The sequence below is a fragment of the Pan paniscus genome, chromosome 16, assembly GCF_029289425.2.
Source record: "Pan paniscus chromosome 16, NHGRI_mPanPan1-v2.0_pri, whole genome shotgun sequence".
Taxonomy (NCBI): Eukaryota; Metazoa; Chordata; class Mammalia; order Primates; family Hominidae; genus Pan; species Pan paniscus.
The window spans coordinates 90583724-90606781 of record NC_073265.2 but is presented as its reverse complement, the minus strand read 5'-3'; the positions used below and the strand labels follow the sequence as shown (position 1 = coordinate 90606781).

The 23058-nt window shown below is 47.7% G+C and overlaps 1 protein-coding gene across 6 annotated transcripts in view; it reads right to left on the bottom strand.

Moving 5' to 3' along the window:
• LRRK1 (leucine rich repeat kinase 1) overlaps window positions 1–23058 on the bottom strand; it is a 151545-nt gene that overhangs the window by 53198 nt on the left and 75289 nt on the right. For 5 of the 6 annotated variants that reach the window (XM_034939514.3, XM_055098802.2, XM_055098803.2 and 2 more), the window contains 6 exons: window positions 7399–7625; window positions 5884–6011; window positions 5618–5781; window positions 4307–4444; window positions 2018–2130; window positions 1046–1122 (listed from right to left, as the gene is read on the bottom strand). In XM_034939514.3, the coding sequence (XP_034795405.2) occupies window positions 1046–1122; window positions 2018–2130; window positions 4307–4444; window positions 5618–5781; window positions 5884–6011; window positions 7399–7625 (847 nt within the window). Of the gene's footprint in view, window positions 1–1045; window positions 1123–2017; window positions 2131–4306; window positions 4445–5617; window positions 5782–5883; window positions 6012–7398; window positions 7626–8238; window positions 8478–23058 lie in introns of those variants that run through there. The other variant, XM_063596958.1, reaches the window with a different exon arrangement.

Sequence of the window (23058 nt, the reverse complement as noted above, 5' to 3'; positions counted from 1 at the left end):
AGGCCGAGGCAGGCGGATCACTTGAGGTCAGGAGTTCAAGACCAGCCTGGCCAACATGGTGAAACCCTGGATATCTGAGAGGAGGGTGCCAGCACTGTCAGGGGCTAGCGAGGGCCTTCTTCCTGGCATCCTGTATTGTATTAAAATACAAAATTACTATTTGGAGACGGGATATTTGAGCTGTAATTAGGTTTGGATGAGGTCATGAGGGTGGGGCCCTTATGATGAGATTAACGTTCTTATAGGAAGAGGGGCCGGGCACAGTGGCTCATCTCCAAAAATACCAAAATTAGCCAGGCATGGTGGCACATGCCTGTAATCCCAGCTACTCGGGAGGCTGAAGAAGGAGAATAGCTTGAACCTGGGAGGCGGAGGTTGCAGTGAGCCAAGATCACGCCACTGCACTCCAACCTGGGTGACACAGCGAGACTCAGTCTCAAAGAAAAAAAAAAAAAAAAAGAAGAGGAAGAAAGACCAGAGTCCTCGCTCTCTTCACTATCTCAGGACATAGAGAGAAGGATGCCAGGAAGAAGGCCCTCGCAAGCCCCTGACAGTGCTGGCACCCTCCTCTCAGATATCCAGCTTCCAGAACTGTAAGAAAATAAGTGTCTGCTGCTGAAGCACTCGGTCGATGGTATTTTGGTGTGGCAGCCAAGCTCAGACACCCTGGGAGCCTCAGTCTCCCCATGTGCAAAATGGGGAAATGTGGCCCATACCTCACGTTGTGAGGATGAGAAACTCTCACATATGTAACCTGCCTAGGGCACTGCCTGGTGTGTAGATCAGCTGCACATGTTAGCTGCTGGCATCACTGGCCTCCACGCAGGAGAGTGGGGCTTGAGGATACTTGCGTGTCACACGTGGGACAGAAAGAATGGGCGCAGCTCATGTGCAGGGTTTTCATTTGAACATGGACATCTGTGGCATTGCAACAGGGCATTGAAGGGGAAGGCCCAAGATAAGGGCGATCCCCACTTTGGTGGAGCAGGAACCAGGCTACCCCGGCTGTCTCATCTGGGAACACCGTCTCCCAGCCCACACACACCTGCCTCAGTCCCGGAGCGCTGGCGACCTCTGGTGGTGAAAAAGGCAATACGCTTCGTTTTCAGTCCATCTTCATTTCTGGGGGGAGGAAAAAGAGACAAAATTTGAGGCCAGCACGACAAAAACATTACTTTTGGCTGTGATGTTATAATGCCAAGCCACGGAGATAGGGAGCAATTCATGTGCAACTCTTCAGGGCCTGGCAGGGGCGCACGCTGCAGTGGCGGCTGCCTTTTTCACTGCCCCCACCCCTCCCCGCAGAGGCCCTCCTTGGGGTGCAAGTTCCACCGTGATATGCAGAAGTGGCCTTCTGCAAATAACGGGGGCGGCTGGTCTCCAGAGGCTGGCTGGGCTCATCCCGGCTTTCCACCTACTGGAAGGCTTTGGGGCTGGGTGCTTTTATTCAATTCCATGTCCATTTCAGTTAGTGATCAGCAGAGACTTTTGAACAGAATTACAGATTGGGCTGAAGTGAGAGACAAGATTCTCCAGCAGACTAAAAATTAGAAACGAGAGGACACCATTAGGGGCTGTTTCCCCCCACATTCCTGTGTCGAAGCCCTAACCTCCAATTCCTCAGAATGTGACTGTATTTGGAAACAGGGCTGTTAAGGAGGTAACTAAGTTAAAATGAGGTCATTAGGATGGACTCTAATCCAATCCGACTGGTGTCCTTATAAGAAGAGGAGATTAGGTCACAGACATGAACAGAGGCCTGACCGCACCAGGACACAGGGAGAAGATGGATCCGCAAGCTAAGGAGAGGGGCCTCAGGAGAAACCAACCAGGCCTGCCCACGCCCTCACCTCGGACTTCAGCCCCCAGGGCTGTGAGGCAGTGATTTCTGTTGTTAAGCCCCCAGCTGGCGGCTCAGCAGCCCTCGCAGACTCACATGCCACCATTCAGAGGACCTGCTCGACCGTGGCCCCACACACCCTTTGGAATTGGCCAGGGAGGAGAGGCCCCTGCTTACTTGCCAAGTTGGTTTCTGGAGAGATCCAGGGTTTTGAGCTGCCTGCAGGTCCACTTCTCTTGAGGTGGAAGTGCCGCCAGCTGGTTCCCCTGTAACCTCAAGAACATGAGGGCCTGAGAGAGAGAGGGAGGGAGAGAGAAGCTAAGATAGCATCGGATACAAGAAGGGAGGGGAGACTGAAGAGCCAGTCAGTTCCCAACCACGTGCAGTCAAATGATTCCAACCAATTTTCCTTCACGCAGATCCCAGCTGTGTGGGGCCCAGCAGCCTCTTCGAACTCACGAAATGATACCAAACAGTGCGACGGGGGCCATCTATCTACAGGAGCTCCTCCCTCAAAGGCAGTGAGAGGCAATTATTCTAGAGTGAAAGGAGCCCAAGCAGCTGTCAGCATTAAGGATTCTTAAGAGTACTGATTACCGACCGGTGTGTCTCTCTGGGGAAAGTGCCAGACTCTGATGGTTTGGAGGACAACGGCTCACGGCTGGTGGGGGTGGCATGGGGCATGCAGTACAGTGCTGGTGTCTGCCGCCTCCTGGTGGGTGGCCTCCTGGGCCAGCCCAGGTCTGGGGACGGGGTGGCAGTGCCACCAAGGGTAACTGCCCTAGCCACATGCCCTCTGCTAGCCGACACAGTCCCAAGCTGGGCCCCTCAGGATTATCAGCATGTCTGGGGTGCCCCTCGTGGGTAGCCCTCCCTTAGCCCTACTGCAAACAGACCCTGCAGGGAACCCAGTCACCAAGGGGGATGAGGGGCTACCTTGCACCTGTAACACGTTTTATTCTTTTTTTGTTATTCTTTTTATTATTTACTTTTTTAGAGATAGGGTCTCGCTCTGTTTCTTAGGCTGGAGTGCAGCGGTGTGATCATAGCTTGCTACAGCCTCAAACTCCTGGCCTCAAGCAATGCCCCCATTTTGGCCTTGCAAAGTGCTGGGAGTACCGTTCTGAGTCACCATGCCCAGGTCTGAGCCATCATGCCTGGCCCACATTTTACTTTGCAGGAGTACCTTAGACATGCTATCTCCCTGCTTGAGGACATCACCACAGCCACCAACTATCCCGCCCACAACCAGGGTGGCCTCAGGAGGGCCACAGGCTGTTTGCTGCCCCACATTAAATTCTCTCCTCCTGGTGCTTCCGTCTCCTTCCTTGTTGAAGGGGCTTACGCCACCGCCCACCATCAGAACCGCTGCAGCCAGCCCCCACCTGCTGAAATTCTATGGAGACCCTGCCTCAGGGCCCCCCAAGCCCCCACATGCCCACCCACCCCTTCCCAGTGTGGAGAAGGAGACCTCGAGCAGACACATTCCCTGCAGGCCCACAGTGAAGCTCTGGACAAGGCTCTGCCTCTCCTGATTTGCTGATTCTGGGCTTTGGGGGAAGCCAAAAATCCAAGCCTGCTAGTTGTTGGTGTGAAATACGAGAAGACAGACTCAGAACAGGGGCCCAAGGGCTGTGGACAAGGCCTGAAGGCCAGGAGTACCCTGCGAGGAGTATGATGTGGGACCCCCCCGGGGCACCTCCGCGTGGCTCCTTTCTTCTGAGAAGCATGAGTCCTGTCCCTGGTTCCCTGGCTTTGCCCTGTGCTTGTCAGGAGCCTAGGACATGACAGCCCGTCCTCTCTGAGGATACACATGCTGAAGGGGCCTTCGCTGCCTTGTGGGGGTCGCCGCACACAAGAGGCTGCACCGGGCCTTGGAGGAGTGCCTGTGGGGGTCCTGGCAGTGGCCTGGCAGGACCGGGGGCTGAAGCCTGTGCAGGGTGGCCTGGGCACTCTGCCTGGGGATCCACCACAGGGCCCCTGGTGAGGCTGCCCTGATGCCTTTAGCAGGCACTGATGGGGCCCCTTCTGGGGTTGGCCCTGAGCTCCAAGCAATGGGTGTGATCCACGGCCTGTCTGCCTAAGGACCCGCCAACCACCTAAAACAACCTAAAGCGAGAAGGTACCCGTATTCTGGGGTAGGCACACAGGGCTCCGTGGAAAGGCCCTTCCTGGAGCTCTCAGTGTCCACTCAGCCTCATATATGGGCAGACCGTGGACTTAAAGAAAGTCCTGAGGGATACGAACCATAACCCCACCACCACCTGACACAGCTGCTTCTGCTGTCCACATTCCACCCTCATCGCTGTTCGTGGCCACGCATATTTTTGATAGCTGAACTTTTTCTTCACCTTTTCCCCTTATATTTATCTCAGAAGCTCAGGAAAAGCACATACATTTCACTGCAACACGGAGCAATTTTCTCTCAAAAGCCGAAAATGAGAAAGAAAGGGCTATTAGCCTTACATCAAGCTGGAAAAGTCCCAGGGGAACTTCTTTGAGTGCGTTTTCTGAGAAATCCACATCCTTCAGGTGATTTTTCCAAAAGACAGCCATTTTGTCTGGCAGACATTCCAGGGCATTTCTGGAAGCTTTACAACATTTCTAAGAGATTGACGAGAAAAAAAATGTATATTAGTTAGCCCTTTAAATGCAGTGGTGCCTGTGAGACTGTTTCCAAATTTGATGTTAAAAATGGACCATTACAATAATGTCCTCTAATGAAGATGACTGAGTGTTGCTGGAAGCCTGCACACCCTCACTGTCCTTGTCCTCCCGCCCCTACTCCAAGGAAGGGACAGGAATGGGGTTTCCTGGGGGAGCTCATGGTCTTTTTCCTTCATTCCAGAACATCCGGCCCATTGTCCTGGGAAATAATGGAACAATTCAGGACCACACTGGAGAGAGAAGCTGGTTTCCCCTACACGAATGGCCAGACTAGGAATGTTAATGCCAGTGATGAAGAGTTTCCTGGTTTAAAACCAACAGCCATAACACACACACACACGCACACACACACACACACATTCTTCATGCTATTCCATCTGTTTTAACAAGCAAAATTTCCCAGATGCAAAAACAGCATTTAATCAGCAGTGCTACGAGTGCAGATTGATGCTTTTTTTTTTTTTTTTTGAGACAGAGTCTTGCTCTGTCACCAGACTGGAGTGCAATGGTGCAATCTGGGCTCACTGCAACCTCTGCCTCCCCGGTAAAAGCAATTCCCTGGCCTCAGCCTCCTGCGTAGCTGGGACTACAGCCACGTGCCACCACGCCCAGCTAATTTTTTTTTTTTTTTTTTTTTAATTTTAGTAGAGACAGGGTTTCACCATGTTGGCCAGGATGGTCTCAATCTCCTGACCTTGTGATCCACCCACCTTGGCCTCCCAAAGTGCTGGGATTACAGGCGTGAGCCATAGCGCCCGGCCTGATTTCTTACTCTTATGTGATAGTTGTCCTAAAAGAACTGAACCCTCCTTTTTTCAGGCATGAGTCGTCCTGTGCCAGGGTGAAAGCTGTCCCTGGGTAAAGTTCTGTGGGTGTTGCTGGGTGGCTCTTGAACCCAGAGCCAGGCAGGCTGGCTTTCAGGTGAGTCATCTGCCTGGGACACAGCCTCGCTGTATGCTGAGCGACGATGCTTACAATGTGGGAACCGGGTCCTTCTACCCGGCTTGGCTGCCGAGGGGATGAACTGACATAATGCACCTGAGGGCTCTCTGAGGCCAGCTGAGAGGCAGAGTTGACTGTGGCTTTCATGACTTTTGGTGTGATACTCACCAAAGGGCAGGCCCAGGGATCTGGAAACACCTTCAGATTGTTTCTGGAGACATTCAGAGAATTGAGGGACTTGAAAGAGTGAAGGAACAGGGCAGGGAGTTCTGTCAATTTATTGTCAGATATATCAAGTTCCTGTAGCTTCCGTAAACCTATCCAGTTAGTGGCTAAAAAAAAAAAAAAAAAAAAAGACACAAAGTATGAATTGGTCAAAATATCCCTACCAAGTAGAAAATGACTAATTCACTCAGGTTGATGAGAAAACATACCATTTTCTTCTTCGAACAATTTTTCTAAACAATTTTTTGAAGCTGTCAGTTTTTGAAGTTTTGAGAGGTGCAAGAATCCAGGAGGGAGGTGGGACAACTTGTTGCTGGAAATGTCAATTTCAAGTAGCCTGCGATGGAGAAGAAGGAAGGCAGGCATCAGAATAAAGAGGGAAAACACCAAATTTACATATTTTTCTATAAACCAAGAGGTGTATTTTTTTTTCTTTTTCTCCCCGTGCAAGGTTAAAGAGTGTGCATTGAAAATGTAGTGCATATGATTTTTAATTCTTTTGAAGAACTCTTACTGTGTCCTGTGTAGATAAAGACAAATCTCTCATCGGTGGGCCCTGGCCCCACTGACCAACAGGGATTCGAATCCTTCGCAGGCATGTAATAGCAAAATGAGTAGGTTCCCTGAAAGCTGCTGAGACCACAGAGCAGGGCTTTAAACCTTCTGGACCTGTCCATCTGGCCCACGTGAAGGGCCTCACTTGGACGGCACTTGCTCTTTAAGTTCTGGTGTGCAGGCTTCTTTCCCGTTCTCACTTGGGAGTCCCATGGGTTAATGCCTACCCCAAGCTCTTTCCAACATTCTTGACTCTTGCTTCACTTAGAGCCTTCGTTTTTCATTTTAAAAATCGATTCAACCCTTTATGGAATGAGGACTTGCAGTTATGTGTCCAAAAGAAATCAGGCCAGGTGCGGTGGCTCATGCCTGTAATCTCAGCACTTTGGGAGGCCGAGGCAGGCGGATCATGAGGTCAGGAGGTCAAGACCATCCTGGCCAACACAGTGAAACCCCGTCTCTACTAAAAATACAAAAATTAGCTGGGTGTGGTGGCATGTGCCTGTAATCCCAGTTACTCGGGAGGCTGAGACAGGAGAATTGCTTGAACCAGGGAGTTGCAGGTTGCCACGAGCCGAGATTATGCCACTGCACTCCACCTGGGCAGCAGAGTGAGACTCTGTCTCAAAAAAAAATAAAAATAAAAATAAAAAATAAAGAAATCAATTAAGGTCATTCCTCCTTCCATGCAAGCTCGGGGTAAGGCTCAGGTCTCCCTCCAAGGCCTCCAGAAGAAGCAAGCCTGGACTGCCCACACTGTCCACCTGCTTCCAGAGTCCTGCAGAGTTAACCCTTTCTCTGAGGCCCTTCCCACTTTCCCTGGAAGGCAGAGTAAAAGCTGGTGCCTCAGAGCCCCATTGCATCCACCAGTGTGGGAAGGTTTGGCTGCCCTCATCTGATTCCTGGGCAGGACCAAGACAAGCATCTCAGGCAAGCATTCGCATGTCCCCGGGTGAGCTGTGTAAACTTGGGCCAGACAAATGATCTCTCTAAACCTCTCTGTTTTAACCTGAAAGGGAGGCTTGCCTAAGGGTAGGCAAAACTCCTTCTCCTATTTTAGCCAGAACATTTTTCCCCCAAAACCACAAAATACAACCCGGGAGCATGTGCAGGAGCACCACGGTGACAGCGGGGTCACACACGGCTCCGGTCACACGCCGGGGAGCCACCTGGAACAGATGATTTCGTCCGATGACTGCACGCCAGGCAGCTCCCCCAGGTGGTTGTCGGAGAGGTTCAGCTTCCGGAGATTGATGAGGCCCCAGGGGATAACCGAGGGGAGGGTCGCCAGGCAGTTGGCAGAAAGGTCGAGCTCCGTGATCTGGCAGGAGATGTCTATGAGCCAGTCTAGGTCTACCCAGGGCAGTCTGAGATGGGACCATTTCACACGGAGAGCCTGGTGGTGGAGAGAAGGGAAAAGCACATGTGGAGGGTGAGTTCAGGACCCACATGGGCTTGGAATAAAGCAAGGGTTAATGCAAATGCGCGTCTGTGTGCCTGCTCCAGCCGGGGTCCCAAGAGGCCTGCACATGTCCTTCTCGGCCCCCAGCACCCGCCACGGTGGTGGGTGCAGAAGAGCTACCTGTTCCCATCCGCACCTGCATCTCACAGGCAATCTGTGCGCAGCGCCTGCAAGTCACCCTCCAACCTCCAGAGGGCGCTGGTGGGCGTGGGCTCAGTGCCGCCCCTTAAGAGGCGGCTCACAGGGAAGCAGCGCGGCGGAATCGTCCACGTGCAGAGGCGACCGCTGAACCCCCTGAAGCGTCCAGGCGCCTCCCCCAGACTGGAGAAGAAAGCCGACTCCCAAACCCAAGTCTCTGACCTCCCTTCAAGGCGGCCTTTCCTGTGATTAGAGGAGCTGCCGCCTGCAGCTGCCCGCACCGCGCCAGGGTGCTTGGTGGACAGGCTGCTTTCAGAGTGAGCCTGAGATACAAACAGGCGATGGCCACACAATATATAAAAATAGAACTCAGACCCACGACCCACAGGGACCTGCCTAGGAAACCAACCTCTTTATCCATAGCAAATAGCCCGGGAAGCCAGTCTCTTGCAGGAGGCCAGCCTTTTTTTTTTTTTTTTTTTTTTTGAGATGGAGTCTTGTTCTGTTGCCCAGGCTGCAGTGCAGTGGTGCGATCTCGGCTCACTGCAACCTCCGCTTCCCGGGTTCAAGCGATTCTCCTGCCTCAGCCTCCTCAGTAGCTGCACCACCACTCACGGCTAATTTTTGTGTTTTTATTAGAGACGGTGTTTCACCATGTTCGTCAAGCTCAGGCTGGTCTCAAACTCCTGACCTCAGGCAATCCACCCACCTTGGCCTCCCAAAGTGCTGCAATTACAGGCATGAGCCACTTCTTATCTCTAGTAACAACCCAGGAAGCTAAGCCATCATTTCCGTAAAAGTCAGTCTAAAATGGCCAGGACTTGGTTAATAACTGACCGATTCTCTAATCTTTGTCCTCACTTTCCATTTAGGACCAACCCGAGAGAGCCAACTTTGCACCCCTACCAATCCCATAGGATGCCCAGCCTGCAGCGAGGCCCCCCAGCTTCCCCACGACAACGGCCTCCAGGCAGGAGACCCCGGAGGCCTTCCCTTTGCCCCACTAGAAAGCTCCCACTCCTCTGCCAGCCTGTGGGTCTCTGCCACACGCAAGTCCTGGTGGCTGACGCTCTTGCCGTTGAAGTCCTGCTAAACAAAATGTCTTTGCTCCTCTCACTTCTCATTGGTCTTCCTTTATTTCCGCAAGAGGGAGTCAGAAGGGCCAGCGGTTTTCCGGCATGGGGTGGTCAAAGGGACCTGGCGAAATATATCGGAGCAGGACTTTGCTCTTTCTTCTTGATTACCGAAGAATATTGGGCTCAATCAGGTTTCTGGGGAGAAGAAATCTGCTTTTGGGTCTGTTTCTTCGAAGCAACTGGAAATCCGTATTGGAAAATTAGAGGAGCAGAAATATAAACAAAAATTAGTGCTTCGCAAATGGGAAAATGTAACAAGCAGAGGCTACGAGAAAGGTCCCAATAACGTGGGATAAATTGCTCAAAAATTGGCGGCAGGTGACAGGCATCCTTATTTGGCCACCAGATGGCGATGAGCGCCTGTCTTTAGCTCCTCCTCCGCCCACTCCAGGAGTTTGGAAAGACGGGGCCTACGCCCCCTCAACGCTCCGGTCTTTGAACCAGAGGAATGAGGGACTCTGTGGCTCTGTCTGTCTGTCTCTCTGTTCACATGGATGAAAAGGGAAGGGCGGCACTGGATCTTAGGCCAGGAAGGTAGATTCCGAGCTGATTTTTTAAGACAAGTCACTCAATTGCCCTGGGCCTGTTTGATTGTTACTATTTTACTCCCCACATTTTAATTTTGAAAAATTTTTTAAATTTCAGAAAAGTTGCACTAGGACACAGTGAATACCTGTGCACTCTCCACCTCGACTCACTGATTGTTAAAACGCTGTCACATAGGCTTTTGCCCCTCTTTCTCCACACAAATACACACGCTTTTTATGTTTTGATGAATCATTTGCCAGTAAATTATACATCGTGATGCTTCACCCGTAAATACTTCAGCATGTATCCCTGAAGAACAATAATATTTTTCTACACGACAGCCGTATAATTATCATTTTCAATAAGTGTAACATCAATACGATATTATTAAGTTCACAGCCCATGTTAGAATATTCTCAATTATCCCAGAAATGTGGTTTATAACTATTTTGTGTCCTGATCTGGGATCCCATGACAATTGCATGACATTGCAATCCCACGCTGCATTACACTGTATGTTTCTTTACTTTTCTTTCATCTGGAAGAGTCTTCACACCTTTTAATGCCTTTTTTTTTTTTTTTTCACATTGTTGCATTAAGTCCTGCAACTTTTAGCCTCTTCATTGGGGGCAGATGCTGGTGTGTTTCACTGCTTGTCTTATAGAATATCCCATAATCTGAATTTACTCAAGTTTTTCCTAAAGTTTAGATTAAAGTTAGCTATTTTGGGCAACAACCTTAGAGTCTAGTTGAGTGGTTCCCACTAAATCCCACCCAGGGCACCTGATATCAGGTGTTCCTGCTACAGGTGGTGCCCTGTTTGGTCTCATGGTTAAGGTGGTGTCTATCAGTCCCTCCTTTGTAAAGGTTAACATTATACCCTTTGCGATTAGTACACAATCTATGGGGTGATATTCTGAGACTATGTGACAATTCTGTGTTTCTACATCCTTTTGCCCCGTGGGTTTAGCCTCCGTTGCTGATCCTGGCCTGAATCAATTAGTACGATGGTGGTTGCAATGAGAAAGTTTTGCTAAAGCTACCTTTCTTTCTACATGTATTACCTGGCATTCTTCTGTACAGAAAAGCATTGCCTCCTCACCTCTTTAAGTATCACTATGGACTCATGGATTCTTTTTTTCCCCAAGTATCATTATTTTTTTGACGCCCAAGTCATCCCCAATTTGTCCAGGGGGAGCCCCATTTGGGTGGGAGAGAGCCCCCTGTGTTCCTGTGACATATCGCTATCAATTTTGGGGCGCCTCCTTACTTCCCGGCAAAACAAGATCTTCCAGTCTCCTCTTGTACTTTCTAAGCCCAGGCCTTGATTCCCTTTAGCAAAAATTGGTATTTAGAAACCAAGATCTGGGTGTGAGGTATGCTCATCACCGCTGGGGTGTCACTGCTTTTCAGCCCATTGATGGGACACAGCTCTGTATTTAACATGAGTGCGTTCTGATGCCTCCAATTCAATGCAGCAAAGGGGGTTTTTTCCCTCATCTTTCCATAATCCACAATTCACGACTGTATCACTCTTCATTCCATTATCATTGTCTTTAATCTGTTAAATAAGTGGCTTGGATTAGATGATGCCTAGGTCAGTTCTAGTCCCAATATTTTTTCTGGTGGTCATCTTGCAAAGTACAGTGGCCTTTGGGGAGGAGTCTTTGGATAAGACTGACAGTCAGCCCAGCAACAGGCTGACAGGAAGGTCACCATGTGGACTTTGCAATGCCAAGTCAAAAAAGGCTCCACAGGGCCTGTCTGCCTCTCCTTCCTGGATTCACAGAGACACACCCAGGTCTCAGGGGCAAGGGCCAGACAGCTGAACATGGAATCAAGGTGTCCAGATTGCAATCCAACCCTCTCCACTCACTCTGCATGGCCATTATGGTCTTTCCGTATTGAATGGTTTGTACCCAAACTGAAATGGCAGCCAAATGCAAGATGCAGGGGAGGCTGGTTATGGTTTTGGCTTTGACAATAGATCTTAAGTCTCTATTGAAAATCTTTAAATAAAACTCTGGGGACCATCATAAAATAAACAAAACAACAGCAAGTAATCAAATTATTACTGTAACATGACCCAATTATGGTACAAATACCTTGGGGAAGGGCTTAGGTGTGGCTGTCCTTACAATGGCAGCCTCCCTCTCAACACCTCCTCCACATCCCCTGAGCTGGGGCTGGAGCCCTGAACTGCAGAAGGAGCAGGGGCTCAGCCTCAGGCTGCTTAACTAACTCCACGTGGACTCTGGGCAAGCCGCAGTGGAGGTGAGCACTTTTTTGGGCTCTGTTCAGCTTGAGACACTTTGTATTAACCTCTCCACTGATCTGTGTGGCACTGACTCAGCCCACATTTCTTTTGCTGTGGCAGACAGCATGGCCAGCTGGAACCCGGACTGCACACCCCACAGTGCAGAGCCCTGCCTGGCTGCCTCTGCAGCTCAACCTCATACCCACTATGCAGCAGACACTGAATCAGTGTTTGTGAGCTGAAGAGATTCAAGCCACCAAGACCTGCAAGCTATCCACTCTGTGCACTTCTTACCAGATCAATCATCCTGAAATATCAAAGTCTGCGCAAGACCTTTCAGCTTTCCCTAGCCCACTCCGCTAGGAGTGGCTCCCAAAGTCCCTCCTTTGCAGCCTCACAGCCCCCCAGTTGGCTCCAACCCACTTTTCCAACTTTATGTCTTCCTGCCTCTTTCATAGCTTCTCCCTGCCCACCCAGAGCAGCCTCTGATCTATAGCGATGCCCTTTGCCTTCCTACTGGCAGTGATTTGTGGGGTTAATTTATTCTGGGTAAAAGAAATTAGGGGAAGGGGCACACTCCCAGGGCAGGGGAATTCGAGGCCAAGGAAAAGCTGCCAATCAAAGTGCAGAAACTGCTTGTTCATAAATCAACTGCAGGGCTCACAAGTAGGCCCAACATTGACATTTGTAGGAAAGGTTTTGGGGGCCACAAGGGTGTAGCCGTGCTGTTGGTAACTGACTGGCCCATGTGCTCAAGGGGCTGCTGGGGTGCTCTGGGGCTGCAGACCTCCCCCACCTCCCTACTGGAATGTGGGTTACCATGGTGACCAAAGGGGCCAAGATGGGAGGACAACATGGGAAATACAAGGTGGGCTGGGCCTGGAGCTAAGAGAGTGATATGGTTTGGCTGTGTCCCCACCCAAATCTCATCCTGAATGAGATAGAGAATTACGGGTAGCTCCCATAATTCCTACGTGTTGTGGGAGGCACCTGGTGGAAGATAATTAAATCATGGGGCGGTTTCCCCCATACTGTTCTCATGATAGTGAACAAGTCCCATGAGATCTGATGGTTTTATAAGGGGAAGCCCCTTTCACTTGTCTCTCATTCTCTCTTGCCTGCTGCCATGTAAGACGTGTCTTTCACCTTCTGCCATGATTGTGAGGCCTCCCCAGCCATGTGGAACTGTGAGTCCATTAAACCTCTGTTTCTTTATAAATTACCCAGTCTCAAGTATGTTTTTATCAGCAGTGTAAAAACAGAATAATACAGAGGGTCTTTGCATACACCCTTAGAGTGGACCTCCTTTCTCCTCTTGGAGAAAGCAGATGTTGCCTGTTCCCAGAGCTCTCTGTAGGCACATACCCACTGTGCTTCTGCAGGACTGACATCTGATAAACTCAAGCTGGGAGGGAAGTGGTAAAAAGCAGAAGTCTGCAAAAATGTTGACACTCGGAAAATAGACATGCTTGGAAATGGTTTCTGGGCTGGATGGAGGTTGAAAAACCTGTGCAATTTCTACCTGGTCTGGGGCTAGTCTGAAAACTGATTTACAAAAGTTATTTTCTTGTTCAAGCACAGACATTACAGGGTGCCCAGGTGTCCACAAAGTGGCAGACAGAAACGAGAAAAAATGCACAGTTAAAAAAGTTGTCCAGGGCTGGGCCCAGTGGCTCATGCCTGTAATCCCAGAACTTTGGGAGGCCGAGGCAGGTGGATCACTTGAAGTCAGGAGCTCACGATCAGCCTGGACAACATGGTGAAACCCTGTCTCTACTAAAAATATGAAAAAATAACCAGGTGTGGTGGTGCACACCTGTAGTCCCAGCTACTTGGGAGGCTGAGGCCGAATCACTTGAACCCGGGAGATGGAAGCTGCAGTGAGCTGAGATTGCACCCCTGCACTCCAACCTGGGTGACAGAGCCAGATTCCATCTCAAAATAAAAAATAAATAAATAAAAAGATGTTCATGCGCTTGACATTAAAACCTAACTCTTCCAGCCCTGAAGCCCTCATTAGCCCTCATTATTTGTGTCTAGTCCAGGCAGAATCACAATAAACAAGATTCCGAGAGAGCAAAGCCAGCAATTATATAATCCTATCCATGAAGGCTAAACTACAAAATCAAAGACAGCTGGTTAAGGAGAAGCCATCAATTCCACACAGCAGTGGTTAAGCTCCACCCACCCTATCACAAACAGGTGGAGAATGAGTTCATGTTGGTTTCTCAAGCATGAGCCCTTTAAATTTCAGTCCAAGTAAAAGGAAGTACCACTTTCTCGAGAAGGCTCAGTGCAATGATGTCAGAAACTTGTTTTCCACAGCAGTGGTGGTGACTTGGATTGCTTTCAAGAAGGATTAGGTGTATTTAAGGGCAACTGGTTCATTAGAGACTGATGTATAAGAAAGGTCTCCTCATCTGGTGATGGAGGCTGCTGTTCAGGAGGGTGCTAGACACCTTCACATGATGCTTCTTGGAGATGTTAGCCATAAAATTGTCACAGTGAATGAGGCATTGCCCCACAATGACATCTCTTATGTTTTTATATCAGTGCAAACCTATTAGTTGAAGAAAAAAATTGTTCAATGAAGAGCTGGCATCTACAAAGCTTTTAGCCTGGTTTGAACCTCAGCAGATGTGGCTGGCACCCCAGCCCAGGGCAGACTCCGAAAAGGATTCCTGGCCCCTGTGACATATGCACACAGGTGTTCCTCTGTACAACTCTGTGGGGTCAAGAGCAGCCTTGCCGGAGTGACGTTGTCATGTTAGCTCCTTGCTAGGTCTCACTGACCCCACAGCAGAATTCATAGCTCTTCATGTGTCTGCAGCTCCTTGTTCCTGTCAGTTGGTCAGTATTTTGCTTATGGCTCATGAGTAAGAATCTTCCCCCCTAGAAACCGTAGATCCCTTCAGAGCACAGACTATAGCTCAGTGACAAAAGGGCACACCACAGTAAAAACAGTTAATAGGTATCTATTCAATGAAGACACACATGTTACAATGGGGGGAAATACACAGAAAGTTCTTGAACTTGTCAATTCTTGGCCCATACAAACCCCAAGTCTTTCTTTCTGCAGTTAAGCAAAGATTCCTGGGACGGTGCCTCCTCCTTGTTGAACCAGCCAGTAAGACAAGAGCCACATTCTGATACGCAGAAGTAACAATAAGAACAACTGAACAGCCAAAGAAGCTGCAAAATCAATGAACCTAATCTAAAATGGGGAGACTCACTCAAAGGCCTGGAGAACATGCCAAAAGAAGCCCTGAAAACAAAGATGCTCAGAGCAGCAGGCCCAGAAATGGCATCTGAAGGCTCATCCCAGGTTATCTGCATGACGCCAGTGATTATAGTAGAGACCAGACGATGGCTGCAGAGAGGGTCTGTGCACCGACGCCCACAAGCTGAAGGTAAATTTCAAGGCTACAGGTTCCCAGAGAACTCTGGGAACTCAGACCATCAGACGGGGCCCTGAGTGACAGGGATTCAGTGACAGAGAACTGGAAACACCACAGACAGCAGCTCTGTCCCAGCATCCTTGTGCACGTAAAGGCCGCAACAGAACCAAACAAACTGTGCCTCATCTCTGCTCCCAGGAGGAATATTCACTGTGGGTTTTCTAAACACCTACTTCTCAAGTCCCTGCACTCTGGTAGAGACAAGCTCTTAAGGAGAAAGGAGGCATTGAAAACGGGAGGATGAAAAGGACACTGTACCCTCACTGGCCGTCTACCTGGCATCTAAGGTGGCCCATGGCAGGTGGATCCAGGCCAAGGGCAATGAAGTGAAGGCAGCAAGGATGGTGTGACGGGTTGCAGTGTGTCCCTCCAAAAAGATATGCTGAAGTCCTAACGCCCCGTACTGCAGAATGTGACTTTAATTAAAAACAGAGGTCATCTAGCCAAAATGAGGTTATTGTGGGGGCCGTCATCCAACATGACTGGTGTTCTTATGAAAAAGGAGAAACGAGAACAGAGGCAGACAACGGGAAGACGATGTGAAGACACAGGGAGAAGACAGCAGATGACGGGGGAGATGTGGCCACAAGCCGAGAAGTGTTGGGGACCACCAGCAGTCCCCAGCAGCTGGAAGGGGCAGGGAAAGACCCTCCCTCAGGGCTTCCAGGAGAAGCCGACCCTTCCAACACCTTGACCGTGGACTGCTGACCTCCAGGACCGTGAGAGAATACATTTCTGTTGTGTTAAGCCACCCAGTTTTGGGTGCTTTGTTACAGCAGTTCTAAGAATTCAGATGGTAATGAGTCAAGGGAAGAGAGGGGAGGTCGGGACCTGAGAGCTGGGAACATTCCATTGACACAGATTATGGTCACGATCACACAGATAACAAAAGGAAAGGCAAGGAACAGACTCTTAGAAAGCCAAAAGCATTCCTGTTAAGTAGATTAGAAATGTAATTTTAAAAGGTAATGACAATGACAGAAAAATCAGCTATTAAATTTGGGGAAAGCCTGTGAGGACTCTATGATGTAAATGGAGAATTTCAGAAAGGACTTGAGAATAACCACCACAGGGAGTAGGGAAAGGAGAGACAAGAAAATGGGGGACAGTTTCCTTCTAATCTTAGAGGGGTTTACCCACTTAAATAAAAGACTGAATGAGATAAAACAACGAAGTCAGTTTTGACGATAGCATGTCTGTTAAAAATATTGTAAATATCAGAATTAGTGGTTGGCTGCCAATATGTTTAAAGAAAGAAAGGAAATATTACTGTTGAAACCAGATAAATGAGAAACCTAAGCACAAAAATAACTTACAAGATACACTTCTGATCATATATTAAACAGTCAACATGTAACAATCTGTACTAAACAGTCGTTGTAACAATCTGTGGCTACAAGTCCAGACTCTAGGCAAACAATCTGGAAGTAGAAATGTCAGATTTACTTACCAAAATAAAAATCATCAGTGACACGATCAGAGAGAAAACAAACATTGTAAGAAACAAACAAGGAAAATAAAGAATCAGCTCCCCAAGTCTCCTAATTCAATATAATTTTTTCCCAGTCAAATATTTCAAATAACAAATAGTTCCTATGTTATGTAAGTGGTTCCTTAATACAGGACTCATTTCATTTTATGAGTCAAAACCAGTTACTTTGCAAGGGCCATTAAAATTCCAGCCCAATTACATGTACGCACATGGATACAAAACTGCAACAAAATATTTAATCAGCTACAACTAGACTCAGAGAGTTAAGTTCTCTGGCCAGGTAGGGTCTGAACAAAGACAAGGGCATGACAGTAATTTAGGGAGGAGCGCAGCCCACCCTATCAGAGAAAGGGAAACTGAGCTTCTCTTTTAAGCAAGTGAATGCCAAAAGATGTGTTTAGTAAAATTCATCACTTTTTCTTTGCTAACATTCTTAAAAAACAGGTAGAGAGGTTTTTAAAACAAAAAGCAACATTGTACTTTTTTCTGTAATATTTCAGTCATTTCTTTTAAAAATAGGAAACTTACAAGAAATCTCCTGTCACTAGTTCCAGCTTAGGAATTTTGCCAATAGCTATTTGAGAGAGGGAAAAAAATGCAAGAAATAAAAATATGGTGTCTGCAGTTAACTAAGCTACTTAACTTGCTTTCGAGAGAACCCTCAGTTTTCTCAACTTGTAAATAAAGACAAAACTTCCACCTCACAGGCTGTATAAGAGATTAAAATACAATGTTTGGCAAAGTACTTTTTTAAAGCTATGAGGCCCTATGTAAACAGAAAGGAGGTTACTGCATACAAAAATTTCAACCATCCACCCATTCATTCATCCATCCATCTATCCACCCACCCACCTGTTCATCCATGCAACCATGCAATCATCCACCCACCCATCTACCCACCCATCTATCTATCCATCCATTCATCCATCCATCCATGCAACCATGTAACCATCAACCCACCCGTCTACCCACCCATCTATCTATCCATCCATCTATCCATCCATCCATCTATCATCCTATCCATCCATGCAACCATCCACTGACCCATCTATCTATCCAAGCAACTATCCATCTATCCATCCATCCACACACCCACCCACCCATCCATTTTCTACCTACCCACCTATCCATCGTGTTCCAAGTCCTACACCGAGGGGCAAACACAGGGTGAGCAAAATTGGCCAAGGTTTCTGCTTTGAGGAAGCTTCTAGTCATGTGGAGAAATTGATTAAAGAAGAATGTCACCCAAACAAATAACCCAAACTTTGTTTAGTGCTTTGAATAAAACTGACAGGGAGCTCTGAGACATAGAAGGTTGGGGTGGGGGCAAGTGACCAGGCCTGAGGGTTAAGGAAGGCCTTCCTGAGGATATTGTGTGGGGATCTGCAGGGTGTCCTGGGTCGAGGAGGAGCAGTGTGCTGAGTGCTGAGGAGGCAGGCTCGCTTTCTCCTGGCTAGGCGTGGTCTGCTTGCTGGTACAGCATGGATGGCATAGTCTTTCCCTGCCACCAGATATTTTGGCTTCCTTTCTTTTCTTTTTTTTTTTTTTTTTTGAGACAGAGTCTTGTTCTGTCGTCCAGGCTGAAGTGCAATGGCACTATCTCGGCTCACTGCAACCTTGCCTCCCAGTTTCAAGCGATTCTCCTGTCTCAGCCCCACAGCAGCTGGGATTATAGGCATGCACCACCACACCCAGCTAATGTTTGTATTTTTAGTAGAGACGGGGGGGTTTCACCATGTTGGCCAGGCTGGTGTCGAACTCCTAACCTCAGATGATCCACCACCTTGGCCTCCCAATGTGCTGGGATTATAGGCGTGAGCCACCGCACCCAGCAGACATGTTGGTTTCTTTCCCCCATGTCTTCTTATCATAAACAGCAGTGCTGTGGCCATGTTTGTGGCAATCACTATTGATTTCATTTGAATTCTGTCCTAGAGGTATTCTTCAGAAAGGAAATATTGAATTCAGAACAGTTCACTGGGAGAAAAGAGGTTTATAGCTTTTGCCACATGATGCCAATTATTTTCCACACATATGGAACCAATTCACAGTGCCAGCAGTAAGACACTGGTGTGTCCGTTGCTCTGTGCTCTGCCAAATGTCTTACTCATTGTGTATATTTATTTTTGCTAGTTTAATAGGTGTGTGACAGTACTTGCAAGCTGTTTTAATTTGAATTTCTGTAATTGGCAGTGATGTTGTGTATGTTTCCATGCCATGATTTACTGCCAGTGTTTTCTTATATGTAAATTAACTGTTCATTCTCTCAAATTTTTACTTGGTGGAATCTGTGAGCAATGTGACAGCCAGGGCAAGGGTCTGGCCATCACTGCTGGGTCCCAAGCATCTGGCAGGAGATCGATAAACTTTGGCTAAATTAAATTCGATCATCAGCTGACATGGAGTTGCACCAATGATCTACCTTGGATTTAAGTGTTTGTCAGTTATTTTTTCCGAAATATTTTCCATATCTTTTCTTTTTAAAATTATGTTTTAGTATAAATAATTTTGCTTTAATGTTCATGTTATTTCTGATCATATATCTTCATATATGTTTAGAAATTGAAAGGCAATCATCTCCCTCTTATAACTGGGATAAACATGCTTTTAAATATATATGTCTCTATAGATATAAGATCTATAGATATGATTATATTAATAATCATATCTATAGATATGCATATTCTGATGAGTTTTCAAAGCTTAACGCTAACTTGTCTAGAATCCATTTGTATCATAATGAATCTAAATCTCTGTGCTGAACTCCAACAGTTCTCACAGCCTTGGCTAATGTTTCTTACTCTTATTCTCTTTCTTATTCTTTTCTCATTACGTCTTCTAGTTTGTCACTGAAGTTCAAATAATAGTTTTTCTGTTTCTGCCTGTCTAGCTTAATCATTTTTCTCTGTTGTTAACTAAATACAAGTGACTGACATGCTCACTGCTTTGTCAGATGCCTTAAAATCCAGCAGGACGACATGAACACTGGACTGAGAAGCCACGCGCTGTTCCCCTTCACTTATTCTGCCACGTGACCCTGGCTACCCATTTTCGAGTTCTACGAAGCACTAACATGCACATGGATAGCATCACATTTGTCTCCTATTCCACAGGGAAAACATATGGGCAGAGGAAGAGGACAGGGAAAGCTTCAGTATTTGGAACCTGGAGAAAATGGGCATGTGTGGGACAATGGACTGAACTGCTTACCAGGACACGAGAATAGTGGAACTGGTGGAAGGATGCTGGGAACAGTCCAGGCTTTACTTCATGACCCTCAGAGGGTAGGAAAAGAGCCTCCTCTTCTGTTCACATGAGCGACTGTGGAACAGGCCAGGCCACGTGGAGTCAGGGTCCATGCCCCAGCCCTGTCTGTCACCATGGGGGCCTTGCTGGGCCAGGCTGAATTCTGGGAATGCCAGTGCCCACGTCAGCTCCTACAGCAGCACCGCCTGCTGAGAAGAGGGTATGTGGCGCCAGGGCGGTGGTGATGTGTGTGGAAGTGCTCTGCAATGCACGAAACTCTGGAGTGACACCCTCTGCACCAAATGTGAGGTCCTACCTAAGACAGGGATGTTCCCCAGAGGCCTCAGGTGTCCCTCAGGAAAGGCCACCAGCCCCCGGCCATCAGGCACTCTCATGAGCACGCAGCCCTGGCTCAGCTGCCTCCAGCAGCAGCTTGCGTGGCCCCAGTAAAACGCCTGCCTTAACCCTGAGGATGTGCAGCTGGGCTGCTTGCGCCCAGGGCACTGACACACAGACATGAAGGGTAGGGCACCAGGAACTTGAAAGCTACATATGCCGGAACTGATCCAAAAAGTAATAATAGATGTCCCTTTCTCTTTAGGTTAGCTGCCAGATTTGAAATCATTAGAGACTTTTAAAAGGAAATTAATAATTTCCCCACTGGGTTGTTTGAAAGTTAATTTCAGGTCTGGTCTACTTCCACACTTAAAACAGCCCCAGTGAGCCCTCAGCCTGGCCCTCTAACTGCTGAACAGGAGCGAACATCGTGGTTATTCTGGGATCTGATTAGGCTTTTCCTGGCATTTCTGAGTTTTCTTGTTCCTTTCTGGGTGTGACAACATCAAAGCATTAAGCTATTTCTCATGGCAACACAGCTAAACATTGACCCGATGTTTACCATGAACGCGGGCCGTCTCATTAGATGTTCAGGCAAAACTTTAGCAGCTTTAAGAGGAGCACTGCCCAGCCAGGCAAACAGCATGGCCAGGTCTGACTTGACTTCACTTTTGTTCCTTAGAGAGTGTGTCCCAGCAGTCCAGACCATACAGTGTGGCCTCTGGAACCTTCTTCAACCAAACACCAGCAAAACCCAAGCAGCCAGCCACTGCCAATGGAAAACAAATGTGGGTTTCTCTGTACTTTCTCCCTTTGCGGGCAGAGGTGGATTCGGGCTACGCTTGGCCCAGAAACATGCAGAGGGGCTGCTGTACCTGGGTCGGCTGTGGCTTCCACACATGCAGCAATTACATTAAAAAATACTGACCAGCTGGTGTGTCAGGCAGAGCTCAACCACACAAAAAACACGATGGCACATGCATGATCTCCCTAAGACATCATCGCGTGGCCCGTGACCGCTTGTTGTACCAGGGCTGGAGCAACAACCTCCGTCACACGTGCCCTGAAGGGACCGTTACTTCGACAAGGTCACGGCCATGAGTGCCAGCAGTGCCAAAGGCCTTTTCAGACCATGTATCATGTCAGTGAAGCACCCTTTTAATATCTACCCTTGTGTAATATTCTGAACCAACCCAAACTATCACTTCAATCCCACTGGATACCTGGGAAGGTAGGAGCACTTACCTCTGGCTCCTGAGTCATCCTTCCTGACTGCTGGAACCCTCTGCCTGGACCCCTCTCTGCTCTCTTCTGCCAGCAGCACTGAAGGAATGTGCTGTTGCAGGTTAGAGATGACGGGGCAGCCAGGCACACCCACTCCAAGGTACTTGCCTCTGAAATTCACTTGAATGCTAAAAATACCACCTGCTTTGGGGAAGCTCAAGGAGCCCTTGAGACTCAGGTTGCGCTGAAATTTCATTTCCTCTTCTGACTCCACGCAGCAGAGCCAGTAGAGGAAAAGCACCACTGCCTTTTCCTTGTCTTTTCATTCACAAAATGCAGTAATCGCTTCCTCCATGCTCTATGCCAACCTTGGCATGTGTAAGAAGAGTTGCCTCACAGGAAAGATCACAGGTAGAAGATAACAGCTGTTTCTGCTTTTACCCTTACACCAAGAAAATCGGAGCCACTGGCTCTTGACCTTGGGTGCACATTGGAATCACCTGGAGAATTTCTAAAACTCCTCATGCCGGGTCTCACGCTACAGATTCAGATTAATCAGTGTAAGATGTGGTCTGAGCATCAGGATTTTAAAAAGTTCCCAGGGATTATGATGTGCAGAGAATCATTCGTCTATGTGAAACCCAGGCGGTACAGTTCAGGAACTGTGTTCGGGAGTCTAAGCATCAATACTGTTTAGTATTTGTCATCCTTGGACAAATAACGTAATGTCTTTATACCCCAATAATTTCATATGTAAAACAGATGCTATTCCCTGCAGTTCTTACCGAGGTGTTATAAGGACCAAATTAGTTAAGAAAGTGCTTGGAAAAGTAACAAGCACTACATAGATGTAAGGGTTAGATGATCATCATTTCTTTTGGTGATGTGAGGCTAATAGCAATATAACTAATATTTATTGAGCACTTATTATGTGCCAGGGCCTGTGCTAAGTGCACAGCTGCCCTGTGAAGGGCATTGTTATCCCTGTTTTATAACTGAGAAAACCAACCAAGGAACAGATAGGTAGAAATATACAGAAAGTAGAATATCAGTATTCTTTAGAAACTAGGAAACCAGCAGGAATAAGGGAAGGGTAAAAAGGAAATAGTAATAAATATAAATTAAAGAGATGGGAAAATATATACTAATAGGACAGGTTGTACACAAATATGAAGTGGGTGGATCCCTCGTTCAAAAGAAACACACTCAGATGAGATTAAAAACCAAATGCTGTTTACAAGAAATATACCTACGGCAAAGAGACAAAAAAAAACCTGAAAATAAATATCTGGGAAAACTTATCCAAGGTTGACACAAAGAAAAACAGGGCAAAGTGGACACGTGAAGAGAAAACAAACTCAATTTCAAGGACAGAGACATCAACAGGATTAAGGTGGCCATTTGATATAACCAAAATAGGTATTGATTAGTCATAAAGCCAGAAACCAGGTATGCCAAGCAAAACCTTGTAGAGACATAAGAAGAATGAGATTTTAAAAATCATCAGAAGTGGGAAATAAATATATGTACTTGTATCAATGGATGTATGTAC